Source organism: Myiozetetes cayanensis, unplaced genomic scaffold, assembly GCF_022539395.1.
Source record: "Myiozetetes cayanensis isolate MyiCay16 unplaced genomic scaffold, myiCay2020 scf5-8, whole genome shotgun sequence".
In the NCBI taxonomy this organism is placed as follows: Eukaryota; Metazoa; Chordata; class Aves; order Passeriformes; family Tyrannidae; genus Myiozetetes; species Myiozetetes cayanensis.
The window spans coordinates 103,051,385-103,079,224 of NW_026087742.1; the positions used below are offsets into that span (position 1 = coordinate 103,051,385).

Here is a 27,840-nt window from a genome sequence, read left to right on the forward strand (position 1 = left end):
CGTACTGTGTGATGATGTCAGCATAATCACAGCAACTCCCAACTTGTTTAGTCACTGAAGGCTTTGTGGAAGGGTTTAGAGGAAAAACAATATGAAAGCCTTAACCCATGAATTCTGAAAAGGAGCGATCATCAGGTACCTGCAGAGGTGGAGGGGAATGTGGAGGTCCTGATCACTTCTGAGCTTTAGGCAGATGCTTCTGCTTTCAGTGCTCAGAGCACAGGGAGGTCTCTGACACACTCCAGATGGAAGGATAACAAATTCTTCTGTCTCTGTAGTCTGTATCACTGCCATAAGCATTAAAAAATCACCACAATCTCCATACAAGTCCATGTGATCTTTGTATACATGCAATCTGTCAGTGTTCTTACTTTGGCCACTTGGCTACTCAATTAATGGAAAAATAGTTCTTTTTCCACTAAAAGTGAAAATTAATAGAGAATAGAAACAAGATTATTTGGGAAAATATTTAGATTTGTGAGAATACAGCAAACCTTATGTACGCAGTACATGTACTGAATTTTGCTGCCCTTTAGTGCAAACAGCCTTATGTTTGGTATGGCTTTATTTAATTTTCATTACTAAACTATTGATAGCTTGAATGACCAAAATTCTATGAATATCTCCAAAGAAGAAATAAGGAGAAAGAAGTAGCTGTATCTAGGTAAGATGTCCTGCAGAGAGCAGAGTTTAAAAATATGGTACATATAATTTATCTTATTATTCTACAAATTTAGTCCCGATGTTCTCTTCATGTGAGTTCTATTTATTTATTTCCTCTTTTTCCATAATTCAAAGTGACTTAGATTAACTACTATGCATGTTTCTAATGGTTGTTAATAACTTTTCAATCCTAGTTTGGATAATTTTTTCAATTTTCTGTGCATTTGCTCATCAGTTTCCCCTCAGTTATAGGTACTTAATAGGGACAACAGGTATATGCCATTGCTTTTAGAGTCTCAAATTGTATTTAAGTACACTTCATATAATCTAAGCAGCATGAATACTATCTTTTTAATTATCATAATTGGAACACCAAAAACACTTCCTAAAGGATTAGTTTATTTTAATGCACTCTAGAGCAGTCAACAAATATGTGCTGAAAATAGACACAAGTGATGATCAAAGTCTGCCAGTATACTTCTGTTCAAGAAAAGGTTTTATTTCATTACAGCACTAAAATATTGCCCCTTGAATATGTTAAGGACAGAAGGAAACTGTTCATCAGACATTTGGTGTGTTATTTTTTTTCCCATACTTATGCCTCTAGAATATATCAAAAAATGTAACATTTATGGGTTGTGAACAGTAATGAAGAGGAGATTTACAGTGAACTGAGAAAACATAAGCAACACACTTATGAGGTGTAAGTTTGAATAGATGTACTGGATAGAAGGGAACTGTTCATCAGACATTTGGTGTGTTTAATTTTTTTTTCCCCCATACTTATACCTCTGGAATATATCAAAAAAAGTAACATTTATGGGTTGTGAGCACTAATGAAAAGGAGATTTACAGTGAACTGAGACAAATATAAGCAACACACGAGGTGTAAGTTTGAATAGATGTACTGGATAATTAACTAATGTTGATATTATCTCTGTAAGTTTATATCCATGCTCCTTCTAAGTCATTTGTGCTGGTACTGCAGTTCTCTAGTGAAAGTCAAGAGGCCTCTTTAGAGAGCAGCTTCATTACATGTTACAGGAAGGAGATATAATCTACAACAGAATTTAAAAATTGCATTCAAATTAGCATCCATAGAGAAAACCACAGACGAGAGCTGACATTAGCCAGTAAGTATCATCTTTACAGGAAGCATTAGGCAGATATTGATGCTGGCAGCTTGCTGATGCTGTGAGTTGCAAGGGAGAACTCTTATCTTGCCAGGAGCCAGGGAAGTGCTGGCAAACAGCACTCGGTGCCATGGCCAGGGGAGGACAAGGGTCCTGCACATAGGGGCACTTTCTCTTCCCTTAAGAACCACACTAATTGGAAGGTTATTGATGAAGTAGTTTCAAGTGTGCCGTTAGTTTCCAGGAGGTTAATGAACATAACGGATTTAGACTGAACACTTTCTGAGCCCTGTTATTAAGTAAGTTTTAAGTGTTCTTAAGTGAGCCCTCATTTTCAATTTTCCCTACTTACTAATGACCACTATTCTCTTTTATTTAATTATGGTCACAGGTGAGATGATGCATGATTGTTACATCCATTCTTTATTTTTTCATCCTAAAATTCTTGTCTATGAACATATAAAATAGAAGAACTTTTTCTTTGTTATTTACACCCCCACCCCCCCAAGTTCTTCCCTAGGGAATCTAGTGAGGTTTTTTCCTTAGAAAATAAAGATTAAAGTTTCTGGAAAAAAACAGATGTTTTCACAAGTTTTCTAGTCCCTTAGCACAGAGTATTCATTGGCCCCTCACAAACCACCTCATGTTTCTCCTCATGTTTGCCCCACTGAGTTTGGGAAATACCAGGTTCTCTCTTTTTCATGAGCAACAAAGAGCCTCTTGTCGGGTGAAGTAGAAACTGAGCCAAGAATTGAACCAGAGGCTGTGGAGTCCTTCGCTTTAAGATCATCACTTCCCTTTACCTCTTTAATGAATTTATTCACTACTCTTCATAAAGTTAAGCTTTGTATTCACACATAGTATGGAACAGTTACTGTGCCTTACACAATGGGTATTTTCTATCCCTACGCAATTTTGTGTTCTATTCTCTTTGCCCACTGGATAAAACTTGAAATTAAGTGTAGGATTCTGTTCCATGTTATGACAGAGTTTGATCCCTGTCACCTACACATAGATGCTCAAAGCTGCCTGTGGTGCTCAATAGTGTCTGATGTGTTTTCTCATGTGTGTTGCATCTGAGAGAGGACTTGCAGGAGACCCTTGCCATCAAGACTGACAGCTAAACAGGATATGCAAAGCCATCACTGGGATGAGATTCAGTTGTCCAAATACAAGTCTGTGGAACCATTTTAAGCAATTGTATCCTGCCCTTTGTGCTGTCTTTAGATAACTAACCACCTTCCTAGCTGTCTTCACCTCTAATTCCATATGTGAATTCAATATCCTTTGATTGCTGGCTAGCAGTTAGTCTTCTGCTTATATATTATCCCTTTAAAACTCTACATTTCTTTCAGTGATACTTGAAAAAACAAATTACAGCTTTTAAACACATCTGAGAATTACCAGTACAACAATTGGCAGAGTACCCTGTATATCACACAGTTTAGCACAGCTGTCTCCCCTATCTGTTACTTACATATGGGATTCACTAAACTGTCAGAAGTTGCTTTAAACAAACCAATCTAATTATTGGAAATTGTAAAGGCACTAACTTGAAATAAGGCTTTACTAGATCTTGCCTTGCTCAGTTAAAAACAGCATGCAATATAACTGCATAATGTAACTGAACTAGAACTTTGGAATTCATATTTTCATTTGAACTCCAAATTTCCTCATGATATGGTGAGTCGTCTCATGTGTTTTTAGTTTACGTCATCCGTTATTAGTCTGCATTGTTTCAGTGAACTGTCGATCAAATGTGATTGCATGTGAACTAATAATATTACACTGAGTTTAAGGTGATTCATCTGCAAAATGTGTATAATAATACCATGAAGGTATTCATTATATTCATTAATGGCAGTAAAGCCCCGGTAAAATTGGAAAAAAAAAGCTTCAAGTTTTAAATACATTCTAACAAGCTTTATAGCACCTTGCTGTGGGGAGATGCTGAAAATGATATAATGGATACAATTAAGCTATTCTGTGCAGGTAGGGCACTGTCAGAGCTTCAAGATCAGCATAAACTCAGAGTGAAATATTTGCAGTAAGCCAAACGTACTCCACTGCTTGAAGTGTCCCTGCATTCCAGAGCAGTAAGGTGAATAAGAGGAAAGTTCAATAAAGAGTCACTGTCCAAGTGTGCAGGCACAGGGGTTTGGAAAGCCAAACCTCCCTGGAGATGAATCTGGCGAGGGATGTGAAGGACAAGAAGAAACGTTTCCAAAAGTGTAGCTGCAGCAGCAGAAAGTCTAGGGAAGATGCAGTCCCAGTGCTGAATGAGGGCAGAGAACCTGGTAACAAAGAAGATTTACCCTCAGTGGAGGAGGAGCAGGTTAGGGAATGTTTAAACAGAGTGGGCATATGCAAGCCCATGGTCTCTGACAAGGTGCACCTATGAGCTGACTGATGTTGTTGTCACCACTCTTGGTAATCTTTGAAAGGTTATGGTGAGTAGGAAAGGTTCCTGAGAACTGGAAGAAAGCAAATGTCACTTCTATCTTCAAGAAGGAAGATCCAGGGAATTATAAGTGAGTAAGCCTCACATCAGTCCCTGTGTACATGATAAAGTAAATCCCAGAAGCAGTTTCCTTGACCAGCTTTCTACAACGAGCTCAGTGGATATGGAAAGAGATGTGAATGTGATTCATTCTTTAGCAGGAATGTCAGCATTGTCTCCCCTAACATTCTCAAATGCAAGCTGCTGAAGAGTAGGCTACTTAAGTGGATATTCAGGTGGACTGAAAACTGCTTGAACTGCTAGGCTTAAAGGGCTGTGATCAGAACATCTGGGCTCCGAAGTGTTGCGATCAGTGGCACGAAGTCCATCTAGCCTGGCTGTACCACCTTCCCACTGGTAACATGCATGGATATAAGGCACCAGTGCTGTTCTGTGACAGCCTGAACTCAGCTGTCCACAGATCCAGTGCTCTTGTGGCATGTGACACCAGTGTCTCTCTCAGAATGATGTCCAGTGGCATTGCTCCAGATGTAGGTAGGTTGTAAGAAGGTAGTCAAGGCAGATTCTGCAAGTCCAGGAGCTAATTATAACAGATAGATTTGTGTGGGGTCTGTAATAAAACAACACTGTTGGTCAGTAATGACCTTTAGTGTAGGCTCTGATCCTGCACTAGCAATATAGTGCACAAAGAGAGAGGGGCTGTGTAGAGGGAGAAAGGTACACTACAGGCTAAATTTATGGTGGAGTGTTAGCTCAAAGTACATTCCCAGTGCCTGTATCTATTCCTTAAGATGTGAAATGCTCTGGTCTGTCTGTCTTACACCTTCAGATCAGTCCTTAGCTTGCTTGAACTTCAGTGGCATATAAATAATCCCATTAGTATTTATTGCAACTGCAGCCTACTATGAGCTCTCTGAATTTTGGCATTAATTCTTTTAGGTGCAATATGCCGAGCAAAAAAGAAACAGACTTCACAAGGGAATTGCTTAAATTGAGGAATTGAAACCAGCACAAAATAAGAAACTGTCAGCTGATCTATCTCCTCTTACAATTTCAAGGACTTTCTGGGTCTAGGACATTGTTATCCTTGCTCCCTCCAAGGATGATGTAGTTGATGCTTGCCTGAGGGAGACATTGGGTAAAAAGGGATGCCATGTGTTGCCGATTCCAAATTTGTTGTTTCTAGTTTTGCAATGGTGGACAAGACTGTCCCTCATTTAGTGCTACTAACCTCTGGAGAACAGGACGCCTTTCCTACAACAGCTGCCAAAGAATCACTTTCAAAACTAGATAATTATTTTTCTTAAAAAAACCCAAACAACCGCTTGGGGGGTAATATATTCCAGTTTTCTGAGCTTTTCTGAGATGTATATTAAATTATACTGGCTTCTCACTCTGCTTTGGCCTGAAAATACTTCCTAAGCTTCTTTTAGTGCAATCAAACTGCAGAGCTGTTTCACACAGATACCCAGAAGCAGGAGCCACTCCCTCAACCAGCACTTTGCTCAGCAATGTCTTACCTAAAATGGATCCTCACTCCGAGTAAAATAATTATCAATCTGTTATGTGGATTCAGCGTTGGAGCTTCTTACCATTCATTTACATGACTTATTCAGTGAAAACTTTATCTTGTGGCTTAACTCATAGCTGATCATATTTCGTAGCTGGATGAGCCTGAGTGAAGGTTTACACCTTCTGTAAATAATGTATATTACCCCTACTGGAGACAAGTGCAAATTCAATATTCAGTTCTATACCTGGACAAAATAATTGCAGCTCCTTAAAAGATCTGGATAGCCTCTTGGTGTGGTGACAGGCACACAGGACTGTGTGATCATTAAAGAGATTTGTGGAGTGATTGTGCTGCCTTGGTTCATACCATCTTCAGTGTGGGCTCATTTGTTAATTTTGGCCACGATTCCTCCCATCTGCAGTTGCAGGAGAGGACCATTTGAATCATTCAGAGTTAGCAGAACCCCAATCATTCCAAAACCTTTTCTGAGGTTCAGTGTTTGGAAGGAACCAGTTCAGATTAGATTTCCAGCTCTTAACACCAGCTCTTAACTCAGTGCATGAACAAGCAATTTGCATCAGGTTGAATGGATGTACCATTGCTGTGTGATGTTTAAAAACATGCATAATAAATACTCTTCTCTGTGCACCGGGAGGCAAGGAGAGTTAGATCAGGAAAACTTTGTACTTGATATTGGTAAAACTGTGGTTTATGGCACTGGAAAAGCAAATGATTACATGCTTGAAACAACAACGTAACGTCTGGAGAAGTAAAAGAAAAAAAAAGCAAAAACACTCAGAAAATAAGTTTGAAACACACGCTTTTTGTAAGCTAATTGCTAAATAGGTAATCATGGAAGCCACAGAGGAGCAATAGAAAAAAGCAGACAGACAGGCCAGGAGTACATGTCACTTGCCACATAATTTGACATGAATTACACTCAGCATACTGTTTTATTTGTTTTGTTTTTAATTTTTTTTTTATTTGAAAGTATTTTTTTCAAAGACTTTGTAAGGAAAAGACAAAGATCTTGCCTGACACTTTATCAGAGATATTAAGAAATCCATGACCTACCTATCAACAAAAGACTGAATAGGGTGAGAATAGAGTGAATATGGGTTTTGTTTTGACCTGACTCTTCAAGTGACTTATTGAAGAGAGACCCATAGGCTGAACAAGCAGTTCCTGCGAAAACAAATGAATCACCTGAGGAAACTGGTTCTTCCTCAACAAGGTGATGCCTATCTGGGGTAATCTTCAAAGTAAGTGTATGCTTGTGCTTAACAGATGGGAGTTTGTGATCCAAGATAGTAAACTCCACATTTGTGATAGGGAGGGTGGCACTTTTCACCATGTTATAAAAGCTTTGAACATAGGTGTCTGCTTTATTTAGCAGTTCTTTGGGGTCTTAAAGTTTTACCATGTGCAGCTCCACTGTCTTCAGTACCCTGGCACTGAAATGTTACCCTGGAATTAAAAATAGATGTGTGGCTTTGAATTTGGGGAACAATTTTGATTCCTATGGAATCAGTTAGTCTATCAGAAGCAGCCAGGTAATTCCTGCAGCTAGACTGACCCTACAGCCTTAATAATCTACACTCTAGTTTACCAAAGTGCCTAACTATGTTCATTTACCTTTGATTTTCAAAGACTAAATAAAATTAGGCTGGCATTTTATCACTTTCATGTTGTTGCTCCACTGAAGCCTCACTAAGCTAACACTATTTGAATTCTTGTTGCATTTTACCTTTATATTGTTTGTTGATCTGTCTACATATATGAGGGTAATCCAGTATTCTTCACAGGAAATACTAGGTGTTTTTTTCATAGGAACATATTCTTACTTACATAGACAATGTGTGTAGCTATGAATTAAAATAAAGTTCTTGCAGTGCAGAATCTTATTGCCGTTGCAGTCCTGGAGGAAGGAGGATCTCTGCTGCCTCTCAAAGATTCACCTTCTGAAACTAAACAAATGAGGTCATTTGCTGGGCATTGTGACAGTTATTCAGCTGTACTGAATTTACCTCCTCTATATATATATTATTTTTTTTTTGCTATTGCAGGGTTCCCAGCAGGAGAACTACAAAAACCTTTCTTTTGGGGAACAGAATATCCCAGGTAAGTTCTGCACCAGTGACCCTCATACACCTGAGAATGAGGAATAACAGGGAAGAGTATTGCAGATACATATAGATAAAGAAGGGGGCATGGAGAAGAAGGCTACTCTTGCTGTAGGGCACATTTGGCCCTTGAGTTGTATGTTCTCTCCTGCTGTGTCCTGCTTTTATAATTGAAAGAACTGACTTTGAGAAGTGCTACTTTGTGTGATAACTTTTTTTACCCTTGGGTAAGTGTTGCAGTCAGTTGTCTTAAACTGATGACTGATTTCTCACAGGAATTGTTAATTAAGTGCACCCAATTGAAAGTGTTTCAATGCTGAAGCATGAAGATGCAGCAGTGTGCACATGGCAGGTATTAAAAGGAATTGCAAATCAGGTAACTAACACTTCCTGAGCAGAAGTGAATACTCTGAGAAGCCGATTATTATCAGTTTATTGTTCACTTTCTGCTAATATCTAAAATTAACACTTAGCCTTCGTTTGTGCCTGTTGAGATGCATGAGAATATCTCCATGTGCATAAGTGATTGCCTGAGCTGGCCCATGTGCTACTGTAGCTGAGCAAGAGTAATTATAGGTCACACACATTTAATTTTGAAAAATCACTGCTTTTGGGCATCAATAACTTTCTATTTTAGGGCAGGGTAAGACCATGAAAAGTTTCTGTTGGCAGTTTCTGAAAGTTTTTCTGGAGTTATATAAAGGCATTTACTGGTGAAACATACCCTTAATAAATCTTTGCTAAAAAAAAAAATCAAACTTTGAAGATTTTCAGTTTGCCATCTTGCAATCTGGATTATGTCCTTGTAAACAGAAAATTTAGTAATATATGTAGAAAGACATGTTCAATTTAGGAACAAAATAATTTGCATTCAAAGAGAATTCTTATGAGCCTGGTGACTTTCTAAGTGGTAATTGGGGATAGAAAAAAGTCCTTTCTTGTTAAGTTGAACACTTTTTCTGTTATGGTGATTGCAGGCCTGTTTCCAGCTTTGCTTTCTGAAGAGATTTCTCTGTATTCTGACCTTCTGCCATAGTGATAAAATTGTGGTTCTTTCAAAGTATTATACTTTGCTCATTTCTCATCTTTAAAGGTTACCTTAGCTTAAATTGGTTTTGCTTGAGTACATATCAAAATGGAATTTAGTAAACAAATGTAGCTGGTTTATATCAGACAACAGATTGCTTTTGTCCTTGAAATATTCTGGATGTTTTCTGTCTGCTTAGAGGAAAGAGTACATGGCAGTGGAACAGAAAAACCATCAAAAAGTCATCAGCGCTTGCTGGAAAACTGATTTAGCAAATATTTAACATTTAGTGGCATTTTATTGTCCAGTTCCAGCATAACCACCAAAAACCAGTTACATCTATTTGCATAAAGGGAACATTAGTTATCACTTTGACATCTCAGTACATGAAATAACATACCATTCAAATGCCATCATTCATAGTTATGAGCCTTCACTGCCAGATATATTGAAATAGAGAGTACAAACTACCCGACCTGGTAGCTTCCTTACAGTTCTCTGAGCCTCCCCAGTCCCAGAAAGTTCTCCTTTAACGTGATGTCTGCTGGGCTGCACCTAATTCCCTCCATCTCTATCCAACTGTGCCCAGAAGTGAAAAGCATGAACAGTGCTGGGAAGATTTCTGGCAAAACGTGTTGTTGAGATGGACAAAATGCTGAAGCAAAGGTCAAAATTCACCCCAAACTTCATCCCATCTTTTGGAGGTATGGAAAGATGTAGGAGTGCCAGAACAGCAGCCTGTTCTTTGTCCCTGCCACTCGCGGAGACCAAGAACTTTAGAGGAAGAACAAGATGTATTTAGTAATAGGGCTTGGTTCTTGATCTCATTATGTGTTTTGTGCCATTATATTTATACTTCTCCAGCTGCAAAATATCCCATATAACCACTTCACTTCAGATGTGGAAAACAAGTCTAACATAGTGCATTTATTATGGGTAATTATCACTGTGTGCTACACAAGATAACAAATTTGTCGCACAAAAGGAAGATATTTCCATTGCTGAAACATATAATTTTAACCAGCATTTTTTAGAGAAGGTTTGTAATAGCACTTGGGGGGAAAAACAGTAGTGAAGATTTTATCACATGCTTGAAAGTACCTTTCACGAAAGAAAAAAACTAGAGTGAAAGACTGTCATGGAAGCAGAGGGAATTAAATGATATAATACTTTTTAGGCATGTCTGAGATGAGTAATTAGTGTACTATGGATCATTAGGTCCAGTAATAACATGTTATTTCAAAACCCTCTGCCTTTCTTCTATTTCAGTACAATGCATTAGAAATACTATAAGCCACTCTGAAGTATAGCATCTCAATAACTGAAATAATTAAAACCATAAAAAACAACTTAACAAATGAAAGATGATTTAATAGATCACCTACCCACATGATATCCACTGCATTTGGTGTTAAAAAGCCTGAACCTTTCCCTTTCTCATCCCTATTTCTTTCTGACACATTTTTATTTGGATATAACAAGGTAAACATAATTAATTGCCAATCAGGAATACAAAATATTTCTTTCTATTCTGTTTCTTCAGTACATTAGATCTGACTGTGTATCATGCCCTCTTCCAGGACAGGTGCAAGGAAATTATATGACCTTTATTTTTAAAACTGAGTGGAGACCTGTTTAGTGCTCTACAGAGTATAGCCTTTGTTGTGTTGCCTAAAAGGCTGTGGAGGAAAAAAAAACTTCAGGCCAAATTAGGTAGGAGGTAAGATAAGCATACAAAAGGCTTTAATGAGCCCCCAGGCTTCCAGGAACACCACCACCGGGTACTCCCAAATACAGGTGTTTACAGTTTTTATAATGATTTTCACCCAGTCCCTGTCCGGCCACTGCCCAGGTTCTGCCCCTGACATGCCTTTTGGGAATTGAGTCGGGGGGAGTTTTGGGACTCCCTCTTCCTCATCTTCATCTTCGTCAGAGCACGTGCTGTTCTTGGAGGCCTTCCAGAGCTCTGGGTCCAAAGGTTGTTGTGCCTATGGCTACATCTTCTTGCACAGATTTTAGGGTGTTTTCTACAATTCTGCCTTGAAAATGAGACTAAACAGGCTAATGTAATTTAGGGAGCCCCTGGTGGTCTAGTGGTAAGGGCGCGGCGCTGTCACCGCTGAGGCCCGGGTTCGATTCCTGGTCAGGGACACGCCCTGGGCAGATGGAGCTCGTTAGCCAGGTAAAGGAAATCCATCTACGTCCTGAGGACCTTGCTGCCACCATCCAAGCTCGCTTGGCCCCAGCAGTTGAACCTTAGGATTAAAGGGTGGGCTCAGTTCCGCGCACACTGTGTCTCACCTAAAAAATCCAATGCGCAGGCTGGAAGGTGGAAAGACCTTCCCCAGATCTTCGCTCGCGAAGACTGGCCATTACTTATTATTAATTTAGGGGAATTGATATGGGAATGGGTAACAGGGTTTGCTATGTGTAATTGCTGTATTAAAGGGTAAGGGGTAATATGCTGCTACTTTAAAATCTACATTCACTGTATAACTACTTCTAAAATCTACAAAATTAAAAAAAAAATCAAAACTCTAAGGCATCAGTTGCATGCCAGGGAAGAAGGTTTTGAGCTGCCAATATGGAAACCCACTGCAGCTTTTATCTCCTCTTTTTGATGGTGGTACTGACAGAATAGTTACACCTGTAATTTTATCCTGTTCTCAGTTAGAATATGCACAATGCAGTCAGCTGAAGGAGATATTTTGGAGCTCATACGATGCTAATAAGGGATTTGATTAGAAGAGTGAAACCTCACAATGCTTTCAGAATTTTCTATTAAATGATGCTTTTAAACAAGAAGAGTTTAACATAAAGACTTGCAACAACTTTAAGTAAAAATTGTGCAGGTGTGATTTTCCTTTCCTACACCTTTTAAATAAATAATGATCTTTCCTGAGGCCTTTTGTCTTTAATGTTCATGAATGTGGACACTTTCTGAGAAAATGTTTTCTTTGCGTTACAGGTCATTAAGTTATGGTGCCATAGGGGTAATTGTTGGCCATGAGTTTACTCACGGATTTGATAGCAATGGTGAGTGTTGATAACTTTTTTTTACAGAGCTGACAGATTAGATAGCTGACTTCTATATGCTTTACTTTTTTTTATTCTTTGGGTTTTTTTAACAGTGCTGAGTTGTGTGAAGCAATTATGAAGTTGTATTTGTTAGATTTATTTACATAGAGTATTGCTTGTCTGAACTGGATTTGTTTGGTAAGAAATGCAACAAGTTTGATTCTTTCTTGAATGGAAACTAAATCAGTAAAAGATCCAGAAAGTCCTGACTGGGGGAAGTGGGAAGGGCAAAGGGGTAGCTTCTGATTCATAAAAATTACGTCCAAGAAAACTTTTTATTTCAGCTTTGACATTTTTCAGAAGACAACTATGAAACTTTTAAAATAAAATACTGGAACAAGAGTGGTACAAAAAAAAAAAAAAGAAGAGGAGATGGGGGGAAAAAGAAGAATGGTCTGAAAATGTCAATCCAGTTGTCCTGACAAACTGGATGGAGTGGGGCATTACCACTGTCTAGCTTAGGCTATCTCATCAAAGTAAAGTACTTTTAAAAATTAGGCTCCTGAGAGAAAGACGGTGGGGAGGGTAGGGAGTAGTGGGGCAGAGGAAAGAAATATGAACCTTCTCCAGCAAGAAATTTTGAGTTGGCTTATGTTGTGTTACACTGAACACCTTAAAAAAAACAAACAAAACCAACAAAACCAAGCAAAACCCAAACAAATAACACCAAAGCAAACAAACAAAAAAAGAAAACCTTATATCCTAGTATCCTTTTGGCACTGCTCTACAACATTTTGTGTCAGCAAACACTCTAGAATGAAAATATTTCTCTTCATAAACTCCCAGCTCCTGAGTAGGTAAGTATCTAATCTCCATTTTGTCTCCTGCCAATCAGAAAGGAGGCTAAGATTTGATTCCCTAAGCAGACCTCAACTTTTTGCCATAAATATGGCAAAATATTCTGAATATAGAAATAAATACATCTCTAGGGAATTTGTCATCTTGAACAAGAAAGTGCACAGGGAAAAAGAAAAGAAATAAAAAGATGGAAGAAAACATTTTAAGTACTTGATATCATGTCTATCGGTTGCTACTTACCTGTCTTCGTCCATGTGCGCAGCTAAACCTGCTTTCAAAGGAGTCCAAACACATCTTGTGTCTGACTGGCTGGAGCCATGATGTAGATTAGATACTCTTCTGCAAATGAAGGGAGCAGGGATCTGATACTGAAACTTCCAGGAGCCAGTACTGTAACCATCAGCCTGGGGAATGGGATGTATGTATTCTCCTTGTTTCCATGAATAGTGTTCAAATGTCCTGGGTTTGCTCCAAAATAAAAAATGAAAACTTTAGAAGTTTTCATGAAATAGGTTGGTTTTTTGATCAAGTGTAGAATTAGTTAATAATAAATTGGTTATCATCACATTTGCAGAATTAAAGACATATGGGCTGAGGATGAGAAATATTCACAATTATACTTACAAGAAAGCTCAAATGCCTCTTACACTGTGTAATTATAAAATGTACTATAGAACTCATTAGTCTTTTTCTATCTTTTCTATCTATCTTTTTCTGCAAATGGAAATGATGGCAATAAATAGAATGCCAGCTTTTCACTACTCTTGAGTGGGGTCAAGATTTTGCTCACTGATCCTATCTGTTTTGTACACACATTTGCATGAGGACATTCACCTCTCATTTCTCTGCAGGTGATAAATTCCCAAACTGGAAAAGTTTTCTCCTGCAAAAACATTTGTTTTCTTTCTTTCCTTTTTGAGGTCGGAAATATGACAAAAATGGAAACTTAGACCCTTGGTGGACAACTAACTCTGAAGAAAAATTTAAAGAGAAAACAAAGTGCATGATTGATCAATACAACAATTACTACTGGAAGAGAGCTGGCTTATATGTATGTAAATGACCAGTGACTGAAAACAGTAGGAGTTTTGGTTGTTGTGCCTTTTTTTTTTTTTTTTTTTTAACTTCTCTTTTTATAAATCCCAGTGTATTGGGATATTAGGCTCCCAACTTCATTTCTCACAACAAATGATTTTTTGAAGTGAATAATTGTGTTAAAAATTGTCTGTCAGGTTTGATTAGTCCAGTCAAATACCACTACCCACACCCTGGTGACAGGGTTAAACTACTCCTCCCCATCACATTGTTTTGGAATCAGAGGAAGAGGATGAAGCCACTCGGCAGGGCTGGTCTAATTATTGTGAGCATGTTAAATGTCTTCTGAAGATGAGGTCTGTAATGGAAACTGAGCAGTCACTATTTTTAGAAAGAATATAATAGCATGTTTTATAGATTTCTTTAGCAATTCTGCCTATTATTTATTGCGGCTATAAAATGGATGCATAAACCTTACTTTATTTCAGATTCAAGTCTGGCAATTTCTTCCATGCTTGCACACAGACCCCATTTGTATGTCTAATCAAAGGGGTATGATAGCAGTAGCTCATTGAAAAGGACTGAGAAAGAAAGTGCAAGGGAATGGTTTCTACTTTATTCTTTATCAGAGCTATGGGCTTTCCTGAAAGCCCAAAATGTCCAAAATGAAGATAAATAGGATAAATCCCAGACCTTCAGAAATTAATAGCTGAAATTCCAATAATTGGAATTATTGGCTGGGACAAGATTTTAATCTTAATTTTCAGGATAAAATACATACTCCAGTCCCCACTCGATTATATGACCTCTATTTACATCTTAGAAATACTATTTTATCGTTGCCTTTTAAGAACAGAGAGGTCACATGTAATGCTCAGCAATAATTGTAACACTTTTCCCAGGCTGTTTGTGTTAGTCTCAGAGACAACAAAGCCATGTTGTTGTTCAGTCTGAAGTCCAGCAACTCAGACTTGAAGTACTTCCTATAAGCTAATTTACAAATAAAAATTTTCAGGCTCATTCCTGAATATCTGTAGGACAAAAACTGTCAATACAAAAATGCCACTTAAAGAAGGTCATTAAAACCTTCCCCAGGGATGTGGCTGAGCACTTTCCATGCCTCTGCCACTGGTTTAGCCACTTAGCTTTATCTTCTGCACTGTCTCTTGAGGTGTGGTAGGTCTGAATTTCTTCTCCAGTGTAGCTACTGCCTTTGAAGTCCATGGATGAGCGTACTAGAGAGATCCTGTTACCCACAGCCTTGTCATCCCATTCCTTCTATTTCCACAGGATAACCAAAAGCACTTTTTAGATGATAGAAAAATCTTCATATTTTCTACCATATTTTATAGCTTTCATATGAAGAGCTATGCAAGCAAAGATTTTTTTTTTATTTTTGCCTGTCACATCAATATTCTGCAGGTTTTTTACCCCTGTATGAATATTTTTCATGGATCAAGAAACCTATTTACTCTTCTTCTTTCTCTTCTGGTTTACAATAAAAATGTCTCCAGAAGAGAAGCATAATGAAAGAAAAAGTGGATATAGAAATAGCTTCAGAGTGCAATAATCACACAAAGTCATCTCATCAAATAAAGGGCTTATCGTGGTCCCTGAGCCCTGTCACAAACTGTCTGCACAGACTAGTCTCAAATACTTGATCCAGAGATGCCTGAGGTCAGCAGAAAGACTTCTTCCACTTATTAAAATGACCTGTGGCCCAAGTGTCACTGTTAGGTTACTCTCATCTTGCACTCTAAATCAGTCTCCTTCATAACGCAACTGCAAGGAAAGGCCAGAAAGAGAAGGCAGCTGGTGTGTGTGTGAATATTCCCTGGTGTCCCAGCACCTTTTCTCCTAAAAGCTTCTCTTTCACCTCCATCTCCAGTCTCCTGAGGGGAGGGGAGAGCTGACAGGAAAGGCTTGACCTTTCCTCTAATGCTCCCATTTCTCCTTTATAGCACCCTTGGGTGTAACATTGTACCCAAGGCATCAAGCAACTTGTCCTGAGTCCGATCTTGGTGCTCATCTGCACTGAGTAGTGGGGCACAAGTACATAGCTATCTCCTTGATCTTTTTACCTCTTCTGCTCCATTTATGCCTTTTTTAGCATCCTGAAACTAAGGTGAGCCTATTCTACTGATCCCTGTGGCATGGGAAAGCCTATAGCTGCAGGCCAGCATTGACCTTCACAGCTCTGCTGAAAACTCTGCTCAATTATTTTGCTTATTCAAGGCATAATAGAGAGCAAAACTGCTTAATTACAATTACCGTTGGTAACACTAAGACCTCAGTAGGTTGGGTGAGCAGAGATAATGCTGATCTAGCAGAAATTAGGATTTCTTCATAATGATGTTGCACCTGGTAGTGTCAGGAGACCGTGTTTCTCACAAAGTTTATATAGTGCTGCTTCTTGCAATATATCCTTGTTACTATTACTCTTGCTTTTGGAATCAATACCGGGGAGAAGCAAGAGGAATCTTCTTTGCAGATATTTTTAGAGCACTGAATATACTATCAATTTTAATTCTGTCTCTGACAGTTATTTTTAATTATGCTTGTTTATGTTATGACTTAAAAGTTATTTTAGTATCCCAGTATTATATGAAGAATTATGTAGAGAAATAAATATAACCTTTTAGAGAGAAGTTTAAAAAAGGGGCTACTGGATCTCACATGTAACCAGATAAAAACAGTCCTCAGGGGAAAATTACTGACACTCAGATCAAAGATCAGGGACTGGATTCTTGAGAGCATTTTATCTATTATATTTTGTGCTACATAGATCTAGGATGAGAGCCAGAAAATTGTTTACTGACAGATTTCCCATTGAAACCCTGTTTTCTTAACCAAAATTACGATTCTTGAAATTGGCTGAGGTCATTCCCTCCTTGTTTTACTTTTTCCCCATTCTTGAAATTGATCAAGAAGGAAGTTCAGAAACGGCTCAAATGACTGATGTTCTTTCATTCTGTCAGGTGAAAGGGAAGAGGACTTTGGCAGAAAACATTGCAGATAATGGAGGCTTGCGAGAAGCTTTCAGGGTAAGTAGGTGAAAAATATCTGAGACATAGCAGTATGAAGAAAAAGCTGTGGTTATCTTCATGTTACTGAAAGGCACTTAGTATCTCTTTCTTATCAGGCATACAGGAAATGGATTACAGAAAAGAGGGGAGGAGAAGAAGAGCCTTTGCTGCCAGGCCTTGAGTTCACACACAACCAGCTTTTCTTTCTGAGTTATGCCCATGTGAGTAGCACAAATGTGTTTCAAGTCCCCATCTATTTAACCTGCACAATGTGCAGTGCAGAGATGAGCCTGCTTTGTTTCAGCAATCTACATGATCCACACCCAGACTTTTCAGAATATAAACAGAGACTTCTCACAGGACGATTATTTATTTTCTCTTTTTCCCTTTGCCCTCATCTATCCATTGTGCCAGAACTCCTGAAATTATTTTTGGGTTTGCACAGCGTTATTACAGCAGCTTGCTTTGTTCTTGCTACTTCCCTCCACTAAGAGGGTCTTCTTGTGAGTATTTACTCCTTAACCTCTTTCAGTTTTCTCAGTTTTAAACTTCCCAGATTTTTGGTGCTTGCAATACACAGCAGTTTCTAACTGCTTCCACCACAGACTCCTGTCGAAAATGTACCACCACTATTTGTTACTGTTAATGTTGTTCAAGGAAACTAAGCAGCAGTGAAGAGAGTCTCAGCTTATTTTTTCCCATCTGTACACTAAATAAGTTGTAACGAAACTTTGATAAGGGGTATGAATCTTTTAGAAAAAGATGTAGAGGTAGGAGAGGATCAGAAATTATTTATTTGGTTAAACAAGTTGGGACAACTCCCTACATGAGAAGTAAAAGTTGGACTATAAAACTTTGTGCACCAGTTGAAGGAACAAAATCATCCCAAACTGAAGAAAAAGCACCCAATGCAACCAGTTCTGGCTGAAAATCATTTCTCTGGTGAGAGCCAGTGTAACAGCCTATGGGTCTGTGGCCATTTCAATTTGACAATATTGAGCAAAGAAAAGATTCCACTTTGGTCGTTTATGGTGAATTAAGTTTCACACTGTGTGAGTTTTTCTCCAATAAATTTTTGAAGTTATGGGGGTATTACAGGATCACTGCAGCAATTGCATGTCCAGTGGAGCCTCATAGGGGAGACACAGGCACAGCAAGAGCAGGGTAGGCAAGGTACCCTTGAGCTCAGCTATTTTTGCAGAGCTCCAGATGCTGAATAGACTTATTCAAACTGTCAGGGCTGTCTTCAGTCAGATAAAATTGCACTGAAGTCCAGTGAAATCCTATGGGCTATCTGGCTTAAAGGATTTTGTTGATAGGAAGATTCAATACAGGGAATTGGGTAAGGGAGGGGCAGCTTAAATGAGATTTTTTATGCAATGGATACAGCATTAGAGGGATTATTCAGTTGTGCAAATATTCTTTCTACCCTGTTTTGTAGTCAGTTACAATTGGGTTAAGAATTTTATCAGAATTAGTGAATTAGGGAACATTGATGAAAATGTGGAAAATACGTAATTTCAAAAGAAACTGACATTTCAACGTGGAGTAAATATGTCAGGTAATGTATCTGCAATTCTAGAGATGATAAGCATCATTATATGTACCTTTTATACAAATTACATAGCTTTGAGACCAAGAAGTATGCTTGGTAATTATTAAAGTGTGAGATGCTGCAGCACAAGCTAAAAAGCAAGCTACCATTATAGAAAACTTCAAAACAAGAACTAGTAAAGTGGCTGTGATTAGATGATGGGATAGAGTGGGTAGAGAAAAACAGTGGGTGCATCAACTAGAGGATTTGAAAAACAAGAGAATATACCAACAGAAAACTGCAGGTTAGCAAAGGTGAGACAAAGCAGGAATTTACGGTGTCTTTCCATTTAATGCATTCTATAAGTAATAGGCATCTTAAGAACAGTGACATTACGTTCTGCTTTACTTACCAAGTCATCCCAGATAATGCGCCTGTTTCTTTTTTTTATATTTTATTAGGTAAGATGCAACTCCTTTAGACCAGAATCTGCGAGGGAGCAAATATATACCGGAGCTCACAGCCCTCCACAGTTCAGGTAGTGCAAATAATGCATTTCCTCGGTATACATACAGAATCAATCACTGCAGAACAGAAGTGCAGAAATTTAGCATTTTAAGAGGGGGTTAAGAGCAAGCACAAAATTGGACTGTGCTCTTGGTTTAGATTGAAATTGAACTGGTTTTATTAGCTTATCTTTCACTATTACAAATGCTCTTCTGTAAAATTGAGGAGCTTGCATCTACCTTCAAAAGCATTTGAACTAGAATGTACTCTGATCCCTGTGATGTCCTTTAATCATGGCCTGGGTATGTAAAATGCCTCATCTATCACTTTTTTTCCCTAAGCAATTCTAGTTTAGAAAACAGTGAATATTAGGAGGGTCCTTGATTTAATCTGCCTGAGTTCATTAAAAGCTTCTAAGTGACTACCCTGGATTTTATTGATAAAGGAAAGCTAAACATGCCCTGTAAGTTCAGTTTGAGACTAAACTCTTCCACTGGTCTTCAAGTGACACTTTGCTTGAAGGAGCTGTGATAGTCCAGCCATAAGAGAGTAACTGTGTCTTTGCCCAAAAGGCCTCCCACAGACTCCCCTAACCACAGACACTCATGAACTCCAAGGAGAGGTTGGAAGAGGAGTAAGTTTTAAAGACTACATAGGAATTAGGAAGCCAGAGTTTATTTCTCTGCTTTTTCACAGTTTGTGTGACCAAGAACAAGTTGTTTCTGTTGGGATTCATGTTGGCTTCATTTACTTAACTAAGAATTGTATGTTTGCCCTCAGTCAAGTTCTACATTACCTCTTTATCTGCATGTTAACTCCACAAGCTGATTCATAGTGAAAGTCTCTCCAATACAGTACTATATATATATATATATAATCTTTCATCAGGTAATAAATTTAAATTACTTAGACTCTGCAAGTACATCTTTCTATTGATTACCAAGGGAGCTCAGGGTAACCTGTTCAGGGAAAGTTGTCTCTACTATAGTTCAGTGGGATCAAATCCAAACAGCCCACTCTGATTTCACAGTTAATGTGTGGCAATATCAAACCATGGATAGAAAAGTGGCATGCATGCACACATAAAGATATTTTACTAGATAGATTCTGGTTTTATTTCTTTTTAATTGGCAGATTTTCAGTATGAACATGTGTCTTGGCTATATTTGGATGGCAATTTCACACTGAAGTCCTTGGTGTGGCAGGCAGAATTCCCACCAACTTCAGCATCAGTTCTGCATGACCAGTTCTTGCTCTTCCAGTCCCTGAATATGTATCTGCAATATTTTTATAGTAAAACTGTATATCTTGTTTGAAGCCTAAGCTCATTTTGCAATCCTCCCTACAAAACTGACCTTTAGATATTTTTGTGCCAGATGACAGCAAATTTTCTTACTCACAAAAAGTCTAATCAATGTAATAAGAATGTTTTCTACCATGCTGTGCTATGCTTGGAAGCTGATTGTCTGCAGTATAGAAAAATGCCTTCTCAGTGCATAACAAAGACAATAGAAAGGCATAGAATTAATAACTCAATAGATACTTTTCTGTTCTTAACTGAGGAAACTCCTTAATACTACTGCAAATTTCAGGTTAGTAAGTTCCAGGATGCTTGAAGGCAAAGGAAAAACCAGCAAACAATCTTAATCTAGCAGTGGTAAAATAATAATTTGTGACAGCATCAAATATTGAAGACATGAAAGCAGGAGCCCTGATTGCATACAAATGCAATGAAGGTGCCAGTCTGTGATGCAGACACATTGTCTATCTTGTGTGAGGCATAGATATGCTGCCCTTTCAGTACCACACCACCTGTGGTGGAAGCAAGAGAGCTTGGGAGCTGGTCAGGGCAAAAGGCTCAGAAAAATGTATTTCCAAATATCAGAGGAGCTGAGATGCTCAATAAGAGGGTCCAGCTGCCCCCTCAGGCTGTGAAGTCCCAGCGTGTGTGTGTGCACATGGTGGGCAGAGCGTGTTGTTATGAGAGGCTGGCTGATGTGATCGAAATGAAACCACGGCCAGCACAACCCCAGTGTGTGCTTACACGCACATGCCTGTTGGACTGCAGCAGCTGGCAGGTGCTGGAAGAAGGATTTCACTGTGTAAGGCTGCTGCTGATCTCCCACCCTTGCTGCCAAGGGTCAGATTAGAAAATTGTTCTAGAGGACATAGTATCACAATATGCATTTGTTTCTCATTGAGTTTTTGAAAATGCAAGATGCTTCTCAAAGAACCAAACAAAATAAGATTGTCTTTATACCGACTTTAACTGGCAGTGCTTCTCCTGAACTTTTTGGTTTTATTTGTGGAAATATTATATGAAAGCCCGAAAATTCAACTCAAAGTGAACACACTGAAACCCTTGCAGACCTGTGGTGTTTAACAGAAGGCAAGCTGCATGTTCACCCCTTTTCTCTTTGCAGAGTTATCGGAGCCATGAGCAACTTTGAAGAGTTCCGTAAAGCTTTCAATTGCCCGAGGAATACGACGATGAACCGAGGGGCAGAATCCTGCCGGCTGTGGTAGATGTCCCTGCCAGATCTTCTGTCAAGAGGAGTCTGCAATGTGCAATGTGAACTGCTGAGCTCAAGCCCACTGCTAGAATTTCAGAATAATGTTCTGAAATCTTGAGAGGTGTTACTTCAAATGCATCTTCCTTATCCATGTTGATGACCATCATGGATCTAATCATCCCTATTTAGAGCCTAGAAATACTCCAAATAGAAGAGGTTTCCTTTAATGATAATAAAAAACTCCTTTTATCCATAAAACTACTCCTGCTCATCTGCAGTTGCATTGCTTTTGATGGATAACTGCCATTATCAATTCTAATTCCTGATTTATGGTTGAGCAAGAGGTAAATGCTAAACTCCAGTTTTAATCTATTGCTCTGCAGGGGTGCTGTGCAGAATGCTCACACACAAAATTTATTCTTTCTGGATGAAGAAATTCATGAGACCTGCTATAAAGCCAGATCTGATCTGCTGAGTGATACAACATTTTCATAACTTAAACTGTCACAGCCCAGCATGCCATAAACGATGTTGTGTGATGTAAAGACACAAGACTTTATATAAATTCAGTTTAATATGTCAGATTAGTGCCTCAGGTTTTGGAACGGTTTCAAGCTGAGAAAGTACCTCGTGGTACCCATCTGCTACGACTAAAACACAAAGGATACTTGTCAGATCGTGGCCTCTTCTAATTTTAGAACAGCTTATGATAAAAATCGATATATGATGAAAATCAAAGGCTTGCAGAGGGGATTCCCAGCACCATGATACTCATAAACATTGCAGCATTTATTCCTGTTTACACTGAGGGTAGTTTTTTTCCCAGGGGGTGATTTTTTACCTTGTGCTGAAGATAGCTTTACCTACATTTATTTTTTAAGCCTGAGGTGCTATACCAGTTGCAAATTATGGGTATTTTATTGTTGAGTCTTACAGAGGATTTTAAGTAGTGTGCATCTTTGCCCTCATGTTCTGGATGGGGCAGGATGATTTGTGATTTTAAAGAAAGAGGAATATGTGACAGAAAAACAGACTACCAGCAGCATTTGACTTGTCTGGATTAAAAGAGCAATTTAGGAATTGAGGACTTATAAATACACTAAATATGCAGGCCACTTGAGTTTTTAATTTGATTTCTAACAATGTTCATGAAAACACATTTTATTGAAGAGAAAAACTTTAGCGCATAACTATTAGTGGGACACACAAACACACAAAACAACTCTTTCTTTTCTAACAGAAAAATACTTATTTAAGTGATATATATTTATACCTTGTGCATTAACTCATTTTTATATGGTGGAATTTCTTTAGATTTAATTACTGCAAATCCATATGGGTCTCTGTGTGTATGTACTTTCATATATATATACAAAAAATATAAATTCTTCTATATGCTTAAATTTTATTTTATCAGTGTAGAAGTGTTAGTAAGTTAAACTTTTTTACAATGATTTGTCAAATATTGTTGGATAAAGAATTGGTTGGATGGCCACATGCAGAGGGTAGTGATCAATGGCTCAGAGTCCTGATGGACATCAGTGGAAAGCGGTGTCCCTCAGGGGTCCGTGTTTGGACCAGTGTTATTTAACAGCTTAATTAATGACATAGAAAATGGATCAAATGCACCCTCAGCAAGTTTGCAGATGACACCAAGCTGAGTGCTGTAGTTGCCACACCTGAAGGATGGGATGCCATCCAGAGGGACCTGGACAAGCTCAAGAAGTGGGCCCATGGAAATCTCATGTAGTTTAACAAGACCAAGTGCAAGGTGCTGCACCTGGATTGGGCTAACCCGCCTTATCAATACAAGAGGATGAACAGATCAGGAGCAGCCCTGTCAAGAAGGACTTGGGACTGCTGGTAGGTGAGAGGTTGGCCATGACCTGGCCATGTGCACTTGCAGCCCAGAAAGCCACTTGTATCCTGGGCTGCATCCAAAGTAGCGTGGCAGGCAGGTTGAGGGAGGGGATTCTGTCCCTCTTTTCCACTCTGGTGAGATCCCACCTGGAGAACTACATCCATCTCTGGGGTCCCCAGCATAGGAAGGATATTGACCTGTTGGAGTGAGTCCAGAGGAGGCCACCAATATGGCTGGAGGACTGGAGCACCTCTGTTATGAGGAAAGGCTGAGAGAATTGGGATTGTTCAACCTGGAGTCCCTGAAGGGAGCCTACAAGAAGGATAGAGACATACTATTTACAAGGACATTCAGTGACAGAAGAAGGGGGAATAGTTTCAAACAAAAAGAGAGTAATTTTGGATTAGATATGAGGAGGAAGTTCTTTGCTGTGAGGGTGGTAAGACACTGAAACAGTCAGCCCAGAGAAGCTGCGGATGCTGCATCCCTGGAAATGTTCAAGGTCATGTTGGATGGGGCTCTGAGCAACCTAGTCTAGTGGAAGGTAGCAGGTTGTAATTAGATGACCTTTAAGGCCTTTTACAACACAAATCATTCTATGATTTTATGATTGTCCATCAGTCAAGGTTGAGGAAGGTTTACTGAAGCTAAGTAACTGAAGTAAATGGGATTATTTTCTTATGTTTCTTTATAAAGAAGAGGGACATAATAGAAACATAATTTATGGAAAAAGACAGGATCTCAAACTACCTTGCAGAGTAAAGGAAGCAGATATTCCTGAAGGCTCTATTGCCACTTTTTGGAAACAAAGTATTATGGTTTGGAACCATATCAATTTTCCCTGAAAAAGTCAAAGTTTTCTTAAGAGGAAAAGCATTTTTGCTTCCTTCATGCAAGCTCTGTTCCTGAGTTCCATGGATTACAATTTATCATTTGAATTGAATCTAAAACAACTACTAAATATGTTTCCTAGATGTATTTTTTAAGTAAATTGTGAGGCAGTATTTTAATAGGGCTTTTCCTCAAACAAGCAGGTATGGGTCTTCAGCAAAGGGATACTGTTTGCCTGCTAATGGGAAAGTTCCTTAGCAAAATTGAGTGCTGGAGTGACTTCGTTTCTGTACTCATATGAGCAGTGACATGATGTTGATTGCTTTGGATCAACAGCACAAAGTTCAGGGTCGACATCCTGGCCCCATTAAAGGTAGTACCAATACGGTCGTTGTCCTCAGAAAAGTCAGGACATCAAGTCAAACACTTATCTAAATTTGCTAAACTACTGGACTATGCAAAGATGGTTTCACAACAGTTGACTTCAAATTTTCTAATTTTATCTCTCAAATCAGAGATACATTTTCCAAGAACTCCTCTCTCATGGTTATTTTCCAGTGGGGCAGATTCTGTCTTTTGTTGTTTATGGGGTTGTTTCTCTGTACTGGAGAGTGATTCCTTCTAATTGTCTGGCATTCTTGCCTCAAATGTCACTCTTCCTGCTCCTTGCTAGGCTCAGGTCTTTCATGTTTAATATCAAGGACTTTTGAACTGTGGTATGTGTATTCCCAACAGCAAAGGAATCACTGCAAACTCTTTCATCTTTGCTAGGACATTTCCTGTAGGAGGCAGGGGGCAGGCTGGGCTGGGGGGATATGGGAAGCTGAAGGGTTTGAGGGAAATGCACTAGAAGAGAAGAAGAAAGCATATGACCAGATTTTGTACCCTGATTTTAGCAGTTGAGAAGGCACCTACACACTGCCAGGAAAGTCAGAAGTCCTTGGGCTGACTGGCACATTCATCAGTACTATCCTAGTTTGGGGAATCCTTGCTGTTGACTCAGGTTTTCAGTGCCTTGGGCTTAGGTCTTGCATATGCCCACAGGAGGATCCTGGCCTGCCTCACCTGCCTGCTTGTTTTTACCTCAAACCAAACAGCTGATTATGCAATTTACAGTTCACTTTGAAGTAAAATACGTTTGTATCATTTGCAAAGCAAAGCAGAAAGTAATTAAACATGTTCTTAAAACTTTTGTCACCAAGGACAGTCAAGACATTAATGATGGTTTGTGAGGGCTCTTCCCATTGTCTCTCTTTTATCAGACTACTTGGCTATGCTTTGTTTTCATGTTGTGCCTCCTGGGTCTATGCTAGCAGTGCCTTGCTGTGTTGCTCTCAGGTTCACTTATTATATCTATGCAAAAGGATCCTTCATCATACATATTCCTTTTCTAGAGCTTTTAAATTGTTACTCTTCTCAGTTGCCAGTAATATTGTGAAATGCTTCTTCCTGTTGGCTCAGTAATCTTCTATTTCAGCGACCAGGAGGGGAAGGGTCACCTATGAACAAAACATTTTCATCTGTGTACATTTGAAGAGATATTTTTCTACTACGTAGACATAAAGAAACAACCTTGACTCATGTCCCATGTCCCCTTCTTCAGGTCCTAGAAATATGGAAACATTCTATTCTATTCTAGTTTAGTCTAGTCTATTCCTTCTTTTTCTGCATTCACCCTGAAATGCAAAAACACCACCTTATACACTGTGAGTATTTCTGCTGATCCTATTGTGAAGGAGTTAGCTTTACATGAGTAGCTCTCTGAAAAGGCAGCTGTGCTATTCACCTCTATAAACTGCTTAGGTACATAAACAATGTCCAAGCTTGGTCTGGATGCTGAAGGACCAAAAAATTCAGGTGCATTATAAAGCTCTGCCCTGTGCCCTGTGCAGGGGGATTTCACCATTCTTTAGTCTGGAATGCTATCATGACACTAATTGATTGAATTATTTATAAAATAATCAGGTAGGTTTGCATATAAGTTTTTATGCATTGTTATGTCACATTTTCATTGCATATTATATGGAGAATTATACAACGTTAAAAGGCCTTTGTTTAATTCTTTTTAATCTGGATTTTTTATTTGATAGTCTATTGTACATTTTAATTTTTCTTCTTACATACTGTATTGATTGACTGTTTTAAAGACAATTGTGTCAGCCAATAAAAGCTGAAGTGATGAAGAATTTTCCTATGCTCGCAGTATGGCAAGAGCTGCTTGGTTTGGCACTGTCCAACTCTACAGTGTTACTTCTGTAATATATAGTCTTAATAAAATGTAATAAAGAGCATAATGATGTGGCCCTGGGTTCTCCAGGCTACTGTTACTGCTTGACAGGCTAAGAAGGAACTCGTTTCTTGGAGAGTTGCATAGTCATCCTCAGCCAGGGTTTGTTAAACTCCACTTGCCCTCATTACTCTGCTGGAGGCAATTAAAATGAACATATGATGAGCTGTTGTGGACAGGACTGGATGCTGAAAAAATAGCAGAAGGCCAGAAACCCTTTCCCAAGTTCATGCCTGTCTCAGCCCATTCTTTGCTTTTCAGTTGCTTTTAAGCATTTTCTGGATGTGTTTTTGATAGGATAGCCCTTATGCCACGCCCGAGTTTGAACTTCAGCTCAGTGCACCATGAACTTCATGAGCCTGACTGGGCACTTGTCAAGGGCTGTTTGGGCACAGGGACTGTGCCAAGGTCTTATACATCACCAACTTGGCCTTTCTGGGCTAGGTGCCCCATTTCTTGGGCTCTATCCAGTTTCCTGACACCTGCCTGGGTGGCCATAAGCAGTGGCGCTGGCCCACTTCAAGACAGCAAAAAGTCTATGAGCATCAAGGAGCATTTGTGCCTGGTGGGGACAATGACTGATGCTGGCCTCACTGCATCTCTTGAATGATGCTCTGTGGTGACACAGCCTCTCCACACAGCTCTTGTGTTTGGGGTGGCAGGGAGACTTTATCTTCAAAAGGCCTGCATCAGTTCTGTCACCTACTGTACCATGCAGCCTCACAGCATTTCAGAGGGCAAAACCAAAGGTTTCTGTGGAGGAAGATGAATGAACAAAGCAAAGGTTGGGGTCAGAGGATGAAACCAGCCTCAGCACAAGGAAAATGTCTTGCTTAACTCTCATGGGTTTATCAGTATTTTGGAAAGATGCTTCAACAATGTCTATAGATCGCCCTGAGGAATTCAGAATTTAAGTGCTACAGCAAGAGCCTGCTTCACTAATCAGACAATTTAATCCCATTTAAAGTGTAATATATATTAATAAAAAAGAAAAGAAATTAAAGATACCCGAGGGATTCCTCAGCACAGCATTATATTTTATTAAATATAACATCAAAGTTGGAAGTTACTGAGACTCAAGATAATGTGTTACACTAAACTGTGATCAAAGAAAGAGATATAATGATATAATTTTAATCATCCATAAGCACCAAAGCTGAAACAGCTCTATGTACCAGGTTAAACACACACAGAGATGCATATAGTAACTGTGGTTGTGAACTTAGATGCACATTTTTCAAAATGTCTCTCAAAGCTTTATCACACCCATATTTACTGTCCAAACTGGTGAAAAAGTGACCTGCTTAACAAAGCTTGGGGAAAGGCTTCAAAAGGAATTTTAAACGTTTGCTACCACTAAGTTTTCTTAACATAGCAGTGCTACTGTGAATAATGACTGGTTTGGTTGTTTTATATGGATGATGCATACTCCTCTTCTGAAGTGTGAGCA

General features: G+C 38.9%; 1 protein-coding gene and 1 long non-coding RNA gene across 3 annotated transcripts in view; one reads left to right on the top strand and one right to left on the bottom strand.

Annotated features, from left to right (window-relative positions):
- LOC126648897 (uncharacterized) overlaps positions 1 to 13,493 on the bottom strand; it is a 30,895-nt gene extending 17,402 nt beyond the window's left edge. Inside the window, exons 1-2 of the long non-coding RNA XR_007630924.1 lie at positions 13,037 to 13,493; positions 7,619 to 7,737 (exon numbers count right to left, since the gene is read on the bottom strand). This is a non-coding gene — a long non-coding RNA (uncharacterized LOC126648897). The remainder of the gene's footprint in view (positions 1 to 7,618; positions 7,738 to 13,036) is intronic.
- PHEX (phosphate regulating endopeptidase X-linked) overlaps positions 1 to 26,519 on the top strand; it is a 103,749-nt gene extending 77,230 nt beyond the window's left edge. For both annotated transcript variants that reach the window (XM_050332535.1, XM_050332536.1), the window contains 7 exons: positions 7,837 to 7,891; positions 11,889 to 11,956; positions 13,717 to 13,847; positions 16,810 to 16,875; positions 16,974 to 17,078; positions 18,853 to 18,929; positions 21,322 to 26,519. In XM_050332535.1, coding sequence (XP_050188492.1) covers positions 7,837 to 7,891; positions 11,889 to 11,956; positions 13,717 to 13,847; positions 16,810 to 16,875; positions 16,974 to 17,078; positions 18,853 to 18,929; positions 21,322 to 21,424 — 605 coding nt within the window. In that variant the 3' untranslated portion in view covers positions 21,425 to 26,519. The remainder of the gene's footprint in view (positions 1 to 7,836; positions 7,892 to 11,888; positions 11,957 to 13,716; positions 13,848 to 16,809; positions 16,876 to 16,973; positions 17,079 to 18,852; positions 18,930 to 21,321) is intronic.
- Positions 26,520 to 27,840: the final 1,321 nt, after the last annotated feature.